The 14192-nt window shown below is 42.9% G+C and overlaps 1 protein-coding gene across 1 annotated transcript; it reads right to left on the bottom strand.

The window, feature by feature from the left end:
* Positions 1-424: 424 nt before the first annotated feature.
* On the bottom strand, positions 425-13124 carry LOC125946635 (carboxypeptidase inhibitor SmCI-like). The gene is made up of 6 exons (XM_049670288.1): positions 12702-13124; positions 7418-7646; positions 6475-6651; positions 2827-3003; positions 1213-1392; positions 425-617 (listed from the first exon to the last, which is right to left on the bottom strand). The coding sequence occupies exons 2-6, from the start codon at positions 7530-7532 to the stop codon at positions 577-579; spliced, it is 690 nt and encodes a 229-aa protein (XP_049526245.1). The 5' UTR covers positions 7533-7646; positions 12702-13124; the 3' UTR covers positions 425-576.
* Between the last annotated feature and the right edge of the window lie 1068 nt (positions 13125-14192).

The raw sequence follows: 14192 nt of genomic DNA, 5'->3' as shown, positions 1-14192 counted from the left end.
GGTGGACCATTAGAGTTACAGAATGGATACCAAGAGAAGGGAAGCGCAGTCGAGGACGGCATAACCTATGTGGGGTGAGAAGTTAGGAAATTTTGCGAGGCGCAAGTTGGAATTCAGCTAGCGCAATGGTAGGGGTACTTGGAGATCACAGGGTGAGAGGCCTTCGTCCTGTAGGGTACATAAATATAGGCTGATTAGGATGATTATTATGATGTGGATTATAGAACTGGTTTTGGCACGTAAAACCCCATAATTTAAGGGGTAATTGGAGATCACAGGGAGAGGCCTTCGTCCTGCAGTGTACATAAATATAGGCTGATGATGATGATGATTGTTCAGAAGTGACAGTGAAGTAGAGCATGTTCTTCTCGTTTCAGTCATGTAGAAGTCCCGAACGGCAGTAGAGAGACCTCTACAAAACGTCTACAAGTTTCAGCTTCAATTTATTATCCGTTAAGAAAACATAGATTATGTACAGATAGTACGCAGACGAGTGTCCCAAAGTCAACGACTGCAACGGGACCCTCGTGGCAGTGTTGTGAGTGTAGCTTTCGTGACGGACCTCCATTCTTGTTTTCACATATCGTACGGACTTCGTGTTCTTGGCGTATGTTTTCCTGGAAAACAAATTTAGCAGGAGTTGTAGTCTGCTGGCAGTAAAGAGCTAGCGTTCGACGTGATTACTTAGCGCACCGTGGAAGTTCTTCAGGCCTTACTAGAGTTCTCGCAGTGTTTTCCAGTAGTGTACCGGGAATATTGTTTTCAATATTACGCGGGGGCTTCTCTAGACGTGTCAATAAGTTGCAAGCGCTTACGATCGATATCCGTATGCTAAATGATTTAAAGAAATCGATGAGGCGCCTGTAGATATTATATTGGCGGTTTTCGATTTACACCCACGATGAGAACAACGCAAGTTCTGAGCAGAAGTATGCAAACATAACACAGGCTGTCAGCCAGACTACAGCACTGTAATTGTGAACTTAAAATTCTCTTAGCCAATTTGAAACGTAGTAACTGTTATTTTTAATATTCTCGATGCATGCGTCATCTAACATGAACATGCTCTATAAAGCTGGCGGGAGAACGCACATAAGATGCTCTGAGCACGCATGTTGAACACAACTATCAGCACCGTTTAGATGCAACGTGTGGGCGGAAACAGGAAACAAGTGGAAGAAACACTTCGTGTCCGAAAATATAGTTACTCACGCTTGCACACTCGTTCGCACTCCTGTGTGGTGAGAAATCTGTTGTATTTATGAGCAGCGCTTTTCCTGAAAAATGTCTTCGTCTTTCGGCATTCATTCTTTTCAACATTGTAGTAGTAGCTTGTGTAGGGTCTGTACCATCCGGAATTCTCTTGCGTGTGCTTTAAGCACCTGGAGTTGTCTAGTTTAGAAAACAAACGGTGTTTATTGCTTTAGCCGGCATCTCAACAATATTGCTATGCCTATATATAAAATACCGAAAAGCGAACTTTAAACGTTACATTACCTTATACGGGACATGCCATTATTAGTGATAAGGTTTTTTTTTCTTTCCGTTTGAGACGTATGGTGTTAACAGGAGAGAAAATACTTACGCTAATGCTTGTACATTATATTTTCTTGTGACACGCGCACTTGTTCAGTTTAGAGTGCATTAAGGAAGCACTGATGAACAACTTACGGCGTGCTTTTTTTTAATATAGGTTGCTGTTGACTTAGTAATTATGTATGAAATCTTGGTTTCTCGATAGCGGTAAAAGTAACTATTATTTATGGCCCCCTTTGAATAAAGTCAAGTTCAAACCACCCGCGATTTACACATGACCTCAGACGCGAAGCTGGAGGCTGGATAGTGCACGGAAACCAAGCGAATGTCAAATTGGGGTCACGTGGTGGCACGCACGGACACGCATACACACTTATACGCGCACGCACACACACAGACAGCACACATACGCGCACGCACACACAACATACACAAACTCGCGCGCGCGTGTTCCCAGAGGACATGAAAGAAGCTTTATAAAGTTTCTTTCATGTCTTACCAACATGCCCAAACAGTCACCTTAGTGTCCAAGAGGACGGTCGGCAGGCGGGGGATGTTTGATCAGTGTCTAATGTGAGAAAGAGCACAAGGAAAATAAGGATAGAAGCGTTCGCGCATGCTGCTGGTTGTTGGATGACTGTGTAGCCTTCAACCACCACACTGAGCTGACTGCTGCGCGAGTGATTGGTTTGTGATTGCACTTGAACGCCATCGCCGCGCTGCTCGGATCACCATCACCGGACTCGACTCGGGAGGTTAGATTCGGTAACCGTGCTCGCCGCTACGGTTGTGATTAGAGTGTGCTTGCAATTGTCTGCCTGGTTGGAAGTTCGCTCAATATGAAGTTAGATTCTTAACGCACACTGCCGTCCTATTTCTAAATTCTGGCCGTCAATACAACGTGACAATACTTTTGAGGACCAGTACAATGGAAAACACGGGCATAACAAGTACTGTGGGAATTCGTCACGGAAGGTAAAAGCCTACGCGTTCTGAAAGTATCGCGAGGAGCAACGCCACTGTGGCCAAAAAAGCCAACGGCGCGGCGAGTCACGTGGTCAGGTGGCTACCGAGCTGCGGAGAGCGCATGGGCCAAGCCGGCGTCGGAGCTCGGCGCGGCGAGTCACGTGATGCGTTGCCAAGGTTACGGCGCAGCTGCGGTCAAATGAAGGTCAAATTGCTGGCGACGGCAAAACTCGGCTCGACATCCTTAGTAAAGCTTTCGTTTTAAGAGATCCGCTTTTGGGGCATTTAGTACACAAACTTTCCAAATAAAGGGTTGTTACTTACTCGCGAAAGTTGTCCAGCACTCTTTCGCAGTCTTGAAGTTGTTTCGGTTGCCTCCACAACCGGTGTACTTGAACTCTTCGCAAGAATGAAACACTCGGTTGTAGCCGAAGCGAGTCTCACTACCATCCATGCAATCGCCTTCGTCTATTGGAAGAGCACATCTATTCTCGATGAACTCTATAGAACGAAGAACAGGAATTCGCTTTAGAACAAGCTTGCACGTAGGTGGAACTCAGCTACCACTAGTCAGAAGATATATGGCATAGGATTTTCTTGTCTGAAAACATAATTAATCATTATGCTTTTTTAAAGAATACTTGCGCTCTGGACTATTCTTCCTTCCTCGGAAAAGGAAGAATAGTCTTCTTCTTCTTCTTTCTGGGGTTTTACGTGCCAAAACCAGTTCTGAATATTCGAATAGGATGTCAGGGTGAGGTACATATAGGTGGTAGGAAGGTTATGTGACAGTTCAACTATTCTGTTGTGTCCTTGATTGTGATGAGGGCTTCTCCTCTCGAAATCCAACAAGGATACGCACAGGATCGTGTTCCTAAGTGAAGTGGGAGGTTCGCTCGAGTACATTCTGCTAGAGGTACTCTTGCGTGAGTCGACTTACTGCCAGCGTTCTCGCCGAATATGTTAGATTGGTCAGCATTGTCGGCAGCAGCCTACCTTAGACAGAACCAAACCTTCATCGCAGATATTTGTAATTTCATTAAGTGCTAAACTTTCGGGTCGTTTTTGCCGGTCGATTGAGAACGTTTATCTCAAGGCCACAGCAGGGCTACGCGAGACGTCTTAACGGACAACTTAACAGACAGACAAGCTCCTATCTAAATACAAGGGAAGGGGGAAAACGTTTTGCTCGGCAACGACTGCACCAAACTTATTGAGGTTTGTTGCACTTAAACGGAAAAAAAGTTGTATTCTAATGAGTGTAGAAAGCAGCTTTTACAGCGGAGCTGTTAAGCTTTTCGTAAGTCCGTTTCGCGCCGACAGAAAACTCGGCCCAGCTGTGCGTCGCCGAGCCACGCAACCTCCTCGCATCATACACGTGCGGAGGGCGGAGTCTCGCCGCGGCATGCGTGTGCTGCGCCTGCCCTTTCCCCAGCCGAGGAGAAGCAAGCGTTCGCTTAGCCGTGACGTCACTGATGTGATAGAAAGCTCTGAGCAGCCGGCGCGCCGTCAGACTAAATTGTGATGCACGTACTATGGCTTGTATGCGTGTGACTTGCTGGGGCTTGTGTGGCTTACCGGACTGGTCGTGTATGACCTCGCAAGAAATTGGCGAAACTTGGAAAATCTTGGCGACACTTAGTATGAGCATAGTTAAGCCGTGCATAACTTCGTAAGACTTACGAAAACCTAGCAACGCTTGGTATGACCCTAGTCAAGCCATGCATAACATCGCAAATCTTAGCAAAACCTATGGACACTTAGTATGAACCTAGCCGAGCCATGTATAACCTCGCAAAACATAGCAAGACCTAGCAACACCTACCAAAAGTCGGAACTAGCTCCTCTGTGACACAGCCTTGCGCCACTAGTGCAAACTGCCCACATTTTTTTTTATTTGGACCCTTAAACGTTTTAAACAAAAGTTACTGATAATTGAAAAATTGAAAAAGAAGCTCGAGTACCAAGTTCTTACCTCTGTCTCAGTAGTATCTCAGTAAACCGCAGTTGGCTTCGCGCTAAAGCTTCCTTTTAACGAGCGCCCATAGTTTGGTGCCTGAGCTTGTTTGTATTCAACCCTCATCGGAAGTTGGCGGCGGCGACCGGCAATTAAACTGGCCAACTGAAGCCACAGCCACTCAAGCCATAGCCACTCAACCTTTGCGCCGGGTGTAATATTTTCGTCACCGTCAGTGATGAACAGGAGCATCTTAATAGTCAATAAATGAAGTACTAGTTTCTTACTTGCGTGTTAGCCAATATGTACGCGTATGTGCTAATTTAATAGCTTCAGCAGGGCTGCAGCAAGTAGGCGTTTCGTATGTTCTTTTTTTTTTTTTCGTCACAAGGGTGAAGTATGCATGGTTCGTGTAAGGGGCATTTCAGAGACGATTGGTTTAAATTGTTGAAAATGAGAGATTTGAGAGAAATGAATGTGTTTGCCGAACTAAATCCCCTGCTCTTTCAGGCACTAGACATGGTGGGTTGATGGACAGTAAGTCCTTAGACAACTACACTTTAATGTTACCTTATTAATTTGAAACTTTAGCACACGTGTTAGAAAGTTCGTAATCCAAATTAGTCAGTGCTTAAGGCACAACCGTTATATAAAAGCTGCTCTTTATCGTCATATTCTATATGGACGCATTTAGTATGGACGTGGGACAAGCGCCTTTTTCGACATATCTGCTCTTAAAGTCAACGAGGAATTTTCAACCACGTAATTTATTCCCACAGTGCTTAGGGAAGCCTTTGTGGGAAAATGGTACCTGGAAAGTCCATGCGTTTCGGGCAAGTACAGGTACACGAAAGGTGTGCTGATCTCAGCATACTGGGACTGGGTTCAATTCTGCAACTGCGAAATATGCGCCGGAGTTATCAAATATATTACGCGAATTACGCGGCCACTCAGGAAACTTATCGGTTATTCTTGGACGATTTCTGATGTACACTCTAATATATATTTCGGCCAGCAGAAGTTAGCACTTCGTCTCAAATCCCTTGCTTTAATAGTTGGAGACAGCTGCCACTGAAGCGTTTTGGGCGATTGAACAAAGGAATAATTTTTTTACGGTGAAAATGTTCTTTTTTATTAAAGTTTCGCGCAGGTCACAGTATAGGTAAGTTTCTTCACAACAGGGCTGTAGAGTATATAACGATGGAACTACACTAGACGGAAACATTTTATTTTTTTTTTTTTTTTTTTGCTTCGTCGCTTGACCAGTTTACTTTGCGACAGCTTACTCTACCTTGGACGAATCAGTTTAATCGCGCGCGAACGAATGTTTCGTACAAGCGGTTTCCAGTTCATCACGTATATCTGTGTAGACAATAGAGAGAGATGGTGAGGAAGGCAGGGAGGTTAACCAGATTTTAGAATCCGGTTTGCTACCCTGCACTGGGGTAGGGAAATAGGGGTTATAAAAAGGACAGAGAGAGAGTGAGAAATAAAATGTACGGTAATGCTATGAGCTCCTTTGAGCGATAATATAGTAGGGGAAAACGAGAAGAGTAGACAAGCGAGAGGAGGAGAGAAAACAGGGTGAATTATTAACTGTCCCTTAAATCGAGCTTGATCTGTTGACCGAAATTATGAACAAAACGAAGTTAAACGTAAGAATATAAAATAAGGAAAATGGAAAATGAAAGTGAAGAAAGATAAAAGACAAATTGCCACAAGAGACAACTTGCCGCTCGCATTTTCTGCCATCAGGCGCGTGCTATGCTCCGCCCACTGAGCTATATCGACACCACTTTCTCGGGCTTGTGTTGTGCGCCTGTAATAGATCTAGCCCTGTGTGCGTTGGGCAGCGCCACTGGCGGCCGCTTTCACTTTTGCCATATGTGGGCGTGCAATATTTTTCGTTTTTTTTTCTCTCTCTCCCTCCTTTACTTTTTTTTTTTTTGAGGGGGTGGGGGGGGGGGGGGGAGACTTGATTCAAAAAGGGAGTTTTACAAGTTGGTACGACTTACCCGCGCATTCAAGGAGACATTCCAACTTGGTGCGAAATGTGTTGCTGTTCGGATCACAACCGCCGTATTTGTAAGACTTGCACGTCCTATTGTCAGGATCGAACCAAAAGCGAAGTTCTACCTCGTCCTTGCAGATGCTGTCGTTCTTTGCGCCGCCACAATCTCCGTAGTGCTCATCTGTTACGGGCGCAAAACATACATGAGAGCCCGGCGTTGTACCCTCGTTTATAGGAGGACTCATTGAATGACCGTATTTGTTCAATCGGATATATCATTTCATTGATCACAGAAAAGCCAGTGCACCACGATAGTGCTGGGAAGTAGCGAAAGTTGTTTACATTGATCAAAAGCGAAAAATGGGCGAGTTGGTATGGAAGCACGGCTAATTCGGAGAGCGAACAACTGGGACACACAAGCTAAGGCACGAGAAGAGACAGGACATTGTTGAGACAGGATATTATTGAGGACCTTGAGTTGGCAGAACATGCTAGAAACTCCAACGCAGCAGTAGTTATGCGAAATCTATACACAAAGAGTTCGGCGAAATGCAATCCAATAATATGCCTGCACATCTGATGTGAAAATCAGTGCAGGAATATTGAAGGAAACCGATTAAAAAGAAATAACACGTGGGATATTGAATGCTTACGAAAAAGAACCTTCGTGGACAAAAAAAATACAGGTTTTAGCAGTTGCGTTACGAAATGGGTAAGTATTTTGTAAGCAATTAAGCAGGGCTACGACTATAAGGCGTTTGGTCGCCGTGCAAATAATCTAAGTAGATTATCGCCTTGTATACCTGTAAATATTTTTTCAACAACATAACAGGTCCAAGTCACCCAAAACAAACTGCGGACTGTTGTTTATTGTTGTACACTATATGGTCTGAGTGACTCAAATTGAGACAGATTTTAATTTCTTCCATTTCATGCGGTGTTCTTACCTCTGCAAATCGTGTTACAAGCTTCTTTAGATGCAAAATTGTTTCCTTTATCGTATTTTTTGCCCGTGTAGAATTTCTCGCATCGTGCGGAAGACTCGTTGTAGAACCACATCATGGAATGCTTTCGACGTTCCGACAATCCTGGGAGGCTGTTGACACCTGGGAGGAGCGTACCTTGTTTTCCACTGTTCCTCTGAATAATCGTTCTCCGAAGAGGCACAGCATATCCCTAAAGGAGTACCAAGAGCGTGAGTTTATAAGCACGCGACACAGTAAACTAGCGTACGATATCGGTGTGAGGCTCATGCAACCAGAACATAAAAAAAAATTCTCAGATCATAATTGTAGAAATCAAACAGCGCGAAGTGAACAAAGGACGATGAAATCAAACAACACGGGCGCTGTTCTGGTGTGTTAGCCAGACGTATATCGTTTTACCCAACAAAGAATTAAGTACAATCCACGAGGGGCATGATTTGATGATGTGTCTGGCATATCTTGCATGCGTCACGTGCCTTTGTGTGTATAGTTTAATAACTCGTCAGTTCAATAAAACGTTTAGTTGTGAGCACGACGCTCATGATGTCTGATTTTATTGCCCTTTTGTTCACGCTGTTTCACTTCGACGATGTTAGCCTACCAACTCACCTGTTTCGTTGTTTTCACTCAGATCCGTGAAAGGCATAAGGAAACTGATCATCTTTAGCAGATAACAGCCTCTTTTCACATTTCTTTCATGAAGCCTTGGCTTATCACCCAAGCCTTGATTTCAAAAATTCATCACCAATTCGCAGCGTCAACGACGGTGAACTGTCAATGGCGCAGTTAGTGTAGTATAAACTTTGTTTCTCTCAGTGGTGTTGGGCGGTGGGTGGATCCCTGAGTCTTGGGCTCCACTGAGGGACCACCCGCAGCTAGCAATACGAATTTGTGTGTCATTTTAAGAGGAAGTTTTAGCTCGTGTCTAACTCCGATGGCGCATATAGTGCTCTTATGAGGAAACCGCTGGACCGACTTGAATGAAATGTGTTGAATTTGAGAGAGACAGTTCAGTTTTAGCGACTGTAGAAGCAGAATTTTGATTTAAGGCCTGGAATTGTTTGCACAAATCGCCAAATATAAGCAAGTTTGAAAGAAAAATATAGACGCATGAAGTTTAGAAATTTGTAACTCTGCATCAAAAACGGATATCAATTTTTTTTTTCAAACTGCGTCCGTTACGGCATCTAAAGCGAACAAATTTGATTTGTGAATATACAGCTTACGTAAATGCGTTACTATGCTTACAAAATTTTTGCAAAAGCACTGCTCACAGATTAGTGGTAGATTCCGAAGCAATGAATAATATATCAAATTTGTCCGCTTTATTGCGTTATTAGTCGCAGTTTACGGAAGTGTGATATCGTTTTTCATCGCTGAGTTACAGAATTGTAAACTTCATAGTTTTGTTTTTAAATTTTTGCAACTTTGTGGGGTTCTTTTATTGATGGCCTAAATAAAAAGTACGCTTGCTTGATAAAAAAGTTCGTTTGCTGTATATTCACTATATTTTAACTTTTTTTTCAAATTCAACAAACCTAGCAAAATCCGGTGCAGTGGTTGCTGAGACAAACGATTTCTGCGTTTCAGTGTATTCAGATAGGAGCCCCAAGCTAAAACTTCCTCCTAAATTCTCGAACACGGTAGAAGAAATACATAAAGGCGTATGAACACACGAATACACAAAACCTGTGCGATCATCTTCCCTGTTTTTAAAGCGTGGTTTGTATTTACATTCGCGACATTTCACCGAAAGGTTATAGACGTCACGCTCTACTGGTCAACGACCGTTCGTGCTCATTTATTCTCTGAATGAAATAGCGACCTGTTTGTCCTACATAAAAACGACCACAACTAACAAATGATTTTATAAACAACTCCGATGCGGTTGTCCACAATTTCGTTAGTAGCCTTATAGATAGCAAATGCCGGGTGTTTGCTTTCCATTCAGCAGCTCTTTTTTTTTTCTGCATTGCGGCTAATATCAGCAAGGGTTGACTTCTAGCATTGTCGGTGCGGCATCTTTGGTATAGTGTTTTAGCACGGAAACTTTTTTTTTTTTTTCACTCGAACGCAGCAAGGGATAAGAGTACCTACAAGCACTTGTGTTTGTACCTTCCTCTGTCCGTGTGATGAAAAAGTTTCCGCGAAAGAACACTATTTCTCAAAGACAGCTAATATCTTACCTAATTTATTGCCAGCAGTAACCGCAACGTTAACCACTTATCGACTAACAACTTTCTTAAGTCTGTGAATGAGAGTTAGTAAAGAAGTAGTAACGGGTGCAGTTACTAACAGCATCATTTACTACCTAACAGAAGCTGTCAAAGTGGACGGTTGATGACTGCACTCAGAAAATGATGGTTCTGTGAAAGTTCCTCTCCGTGGGCTAGCATTGTATTGGGGATATGCGAAATTCCGTGAGCGTGCTTTCCCACACAGCTAACTTGCCCTAACCAAGATGGCCGCGTTGCAGCTAGTAGCACTGTTATACCTGAGATATGCGTTTTCAAAAGAAGCTTGGATGGTGTGAGGGAAGGAAGGCAGCAGGAACGGTGTCAGCAGCCCGCATGTTGACACCTTAATTACGGCTCTAATCCGAGGTCCTCCATCGGGGTTAGGTCAAACTAAGTGTGCGAGAAAGCCTGCTTACACAATTTTGCGTATTCCCTATTCGTCCAGTTCTCTGAAGAAGTTACTCGCGAAGAGGACGAGCATCACGCCTTGTCGATAAGCGAATAAAGTGATGGCAAGTTTCCTTCAATATGGAGAACTTGAATCAGTGGTCCTCTTGCTTTTGCGATTACAAGACTACTGAGGGTTGAATGCGGTACACCTATACAAATATGGAGATGGCATGTTATCGTCTTGGTCAGGGTATGAGACCATTTGACTGTAGCAAATATTTTATCACAGGTAACGATTATGCGATAACTTGTAGTACGAGATATAAATCGAGCTTTATAATGATTCATTTGTGCCACTATATTTTGTTTTGGTGAACCATCTCAGAAGAATCAACCTCCAACGCCCTTTTATGCTGGATAGGTGAGTCATATACGTATCAATTGAAAGATGTCAAAAAAAAATAAAGCTTAATATAATGCTTTAGCTTGAGGTCAACTCCAATTTCTCCCTTCGAATGGGCGCGAAACGCAGAAATGATCTGATCAGACGAGCGCTTAGATGATTTGAATGAATTGCATTTATGGGAAAAAGCTGGATACTACCAGATATACAAAAAAAGGTTGATTTGTTATCTCACGTATATTAAAAAAATTCCGGAAATCGCTATGATTCGCTAAGAACCGGCAAAGAACGTAGTTTACAAATTCTTATCGCAATTTTGTGAATTGTATCTGTTCCAAAATCCGAAGCGAACAAACGTGATGTATGAGATGACTCCTTGCGGGCGGTGAAATTGTTAGAATATTTACGAGGGTCTTGCAATTTTCTTTTACTCACAAATTAGCGGTAAAACTTTACCTTAAAAATACTACAAGCCCCATGAAATTCAGGGCAGTTGATGCTGACCAAAACAATTTCTCCGTTCCCATTTGTTCATACAGCAGTTGATGAGGCAAAGCTTCCTCTTAAGGACTCGAGTGAAAGTGTAGGATAGCCAGTACCTTCCAGTGAAGGCGGAAATACGGACATCAAGAACAAAGGTGTTCATTCTCCATCTGTGCTTGCGAGGCACACCATTTTTCTTCGCGACCGACCGGGAAATGGAATGTGCTATGACTGATTAAAATCTACCACGTGGTCTGTTAGTGGGCGGAGCTCGTAACAGTTAACAGTTACCGTGAAATAAGCTGTAAACACAAGTTTCTATTCCCCTACGTAAGATTTATTGAAAAACACGGAATGTGTTTTAAAAAATGAAAAAAAAAATAACAGTAAAGAATAAAAAGGTCACCTGGTGCCAAGATACGTAGCTAACTTTGACAACCGAGCAACAGTGGACTGTATCAACCAAACATTTCGTTTATTGAGGCGAAAGTCTTATATGCCTCATCGCACAGTGACCTTCAAACAATCTTGAAGAAAAAAAACACGTATCAATGCTTATGTGAGTAGATGTAGTGTGCAATCAGGCTTTCGCCTTCACGTTTTACAAACGTGTAACACTTGCTTAACTTTTTATAGCAACATACACTTTCAAATACACGTGTGTACCCCACTGTATATTACGAATGATTATAGCTGCAACGAACACAAGCACAACACAAACACAAAGCCGCATGATCATCAAGTAGTTGATCGTCTATAACTACTCTTTCCATTTTATTTGTGTACCTACTGTAAGGCCCACTGTTAAAGGGAACACGCAGCTACTTATTTCCGCTTAGTTCTGATAATGGTGAAGAAATGTTCCAGTTAAACTGACTTTATTTGTATTTAGGTATACTGTTTACCAGCGTACAGTCGCCGGCCGCGGTAGCCCAGTGGCTATAGCTTTTACTATGGCTATGGCTATGACCCCAAGCTGCTAAGCTTGGGTTCATGTACAGTGCCTAGAATATACTTATATTCTAGGGACTGTAGTTCATGGGTTCAATCTCAGCCACAACGGCCGCATTTTGATGGGGGCTAAATGCAAAAAAAAAAAAAAAAAGCTCATGCGTTAAGATTTAGGTGCACGTTAAAGAAGCCCAGGTGGTCCAAATTATTCTGGAGTCTCCCAGTACTGCGTGCCTCGTAACTAAATTGCGGTTTTGGCGCGGAAAATCCCAGACTTTTATTTTTTCAGCGTGCACTTGTTGCCTCATTTAGACATTTGTTGCCGTCTTAAAATTTAAAAGCATCTCTGCTAAGTATATTGCGTAAATTGTTTTACCACTCTTGTGTACCACGGTTTAAAAAACGTGTTGAGGTAGGAAGTATGTACTCCTTGCATGCTTATTCCCGTATTTGCATTATTTGTATTTTGTTTTGTTCTGTCTGTGTCTCCGTCATTTCTTTATTTCCCCTTTTCTTTCCTCCTATTTTCATTTCCTCTATTCCCTCCTCCTGAAAGAGTATAGGCAGGCGTTGTGCCCCTCTCGGTGGCAGTTGTTGTCAGCTTGCTCACTCCCTATTCCCTTCGTGTCCTTGTGTTATATGCGTACAAACCAACTAATAATAATAATAATAATAATAATAATAATAATAATAATAATAATAATAATAATAATAATAATAATAATAATACCGGCAGTGATGAGCACGCGTTGTTGGCATAACATACTAGCGCAAAACTCACCCATGAGCAGAAGCAATGAAGGCAGACATCGAACTATATCCATAGACGCTTTCACAGGCTGCATGAAAAACGACGCGAGATAAGACTTGTTCGGTTCATTGGCTGTCCAATTTATGACTGACGGGTCTATGTTAGGGAGCAGACATTTTTGCGTGTGCGTATGAGTGTGTGTGTGTGTGGGAAAACAAAATACAACTGAAAAAGAACAGAGTGGGGTGTATTTTAATGTAGCAGACATTTTTTGTGTAGAAAAACAAGGTATATGTCTAAAAGAGAAAAGAGCGTGATGTATCAGTCACTCTTTTCTTGTGATAGCTGTATTGGTGAAATAGGGCTCAGTGCAGCTGGTGTATTGATTCCACCAAAAGGTCTCGGACGTTGACTTTCTCAAAATGTCTGTTTTTTTTTTTTTTTTAGTTCAACACCAAATACACACACACACATAAAAAAATCTCAGGACATTTTATATCGCTGTGGGAACACGAAAACACGTCTGTAGATCATATTTTTGAGGAATATGTCGTCTCGAGTATTTAGAATCACTTTTCGTAGTATACTTCTCAAAAGCAGATATTTAGGCATGCTTAGAGCACTTTTGCTAGAAGCTGGTGCTTCTGCATATTACATTTAAATGTGGTGCTCCTGAACATTATTATATTCAGTTAGCTTGCTCTAATGTTCAGTTTTTACAAGTTTTGGCAGTTTCAGCGTATAATTTTTATGTGATTTCCGCTCGATGTATCCCACGTTCGGTAATTTCTCCTTCAACTTTATCGTCATTGAGTAAGCACACGATTGGGAGGCAGTGCTTCTGGAAACGATCTAGTTTTGAGATTACCACCAAACCTTTCCCGTTGTGACACTACACTGCTGTGCCGCCTATACGACTGGGTGTAACCTTCACAAGGTCATACTATGTTTCCTCATTGGGATGGCTGACTCTCCCATGCATACGCGACCACTGTAACTGTGAGACCATCGAGCACCTCCTCTGCCACTGCACTCGCCTCGACTCCCGGCCAGCGTCAGCCTCTTCGATCGGGGCTCAGCCAACTGGACGGTAGACCATTTACAGAGGCAACGAGCTTCGGTCGTAGCCTCTGTGACAGAGCAACGGCCTTACAACGCCCGTCGTGTCTACCACTTGTCTCTGTCTCTGTGTTCTTTAGCGCTGATTTCCCAACCAGTTCGATCGTGGGTGCTTGACCTGATCTATCATCAACCCAGCAAGTAACACGTGCTCTGATGACTTTTCTAGAATCAACGAAACTGAAAGGACCTCGCATCTACTACTGTTTGCGTCAGCTGTTTCTCTCATTTTGCCTTCTCGTTTCTTTCGCCCTCTTATCCCTTCTCTTTCGTGCGGGGTGTATCCATCCATCTGGTTAACCTTCCTGCCTTCTTTGTTTGTATCCCTCTGTTCAATCAACGTTTCTGCGTAGGAGCTGACCCACGAGCACCTGCTACAGGTCAAGGGTGGCCTTTCAAAGA

The sequence above is a fragment of the Dermacentor silvarum genome, chromosome 7, assembly GCF_013339745.2.
Source record: "Dermacentor silvarum isolate Dsil-2018 chromosome 7, BIME_Dsil_1.4, whole genome shotgun sequence".
Classification (NCBI taxonomy): Eukaryota; Metazoa; Arthropoda; class Arachnida; order Ixodida; family Ixodidae; genus Dermacentor; species Dermacentor silvarum.
This window is presented reverse-complemented; position numbering and strand designations above follow the sequence as displayed.

What these genes read in the sequence shown, in the direction of transcription:
- LOC125946635 (XM_049670288.1), bottom strand. Translation starts at nt 7,532, where the DNA reads ATGATGTGGTTCTACAACGAGTCTTCCGCACGATGCGAGAAATTCTAC. An exon ending in GTGCTGGACAACTTTCGCGA is followed by an intron (nt 1,393 to 2,826) that starts GTAAGTAACAAC and finishes TTTCTAAACTAG; the next exon opens with ACAACTCCAGGTGCTTAAAG. An exon ending in GTGCGAACGAGTGTGCAAGC is followed by an intron (nt 618 to 1,212) that starts GTGAGTAACTAT and finishes TTTGTTTTCCAG; the next exon opens with GAAAACATACGCCAAGAACA.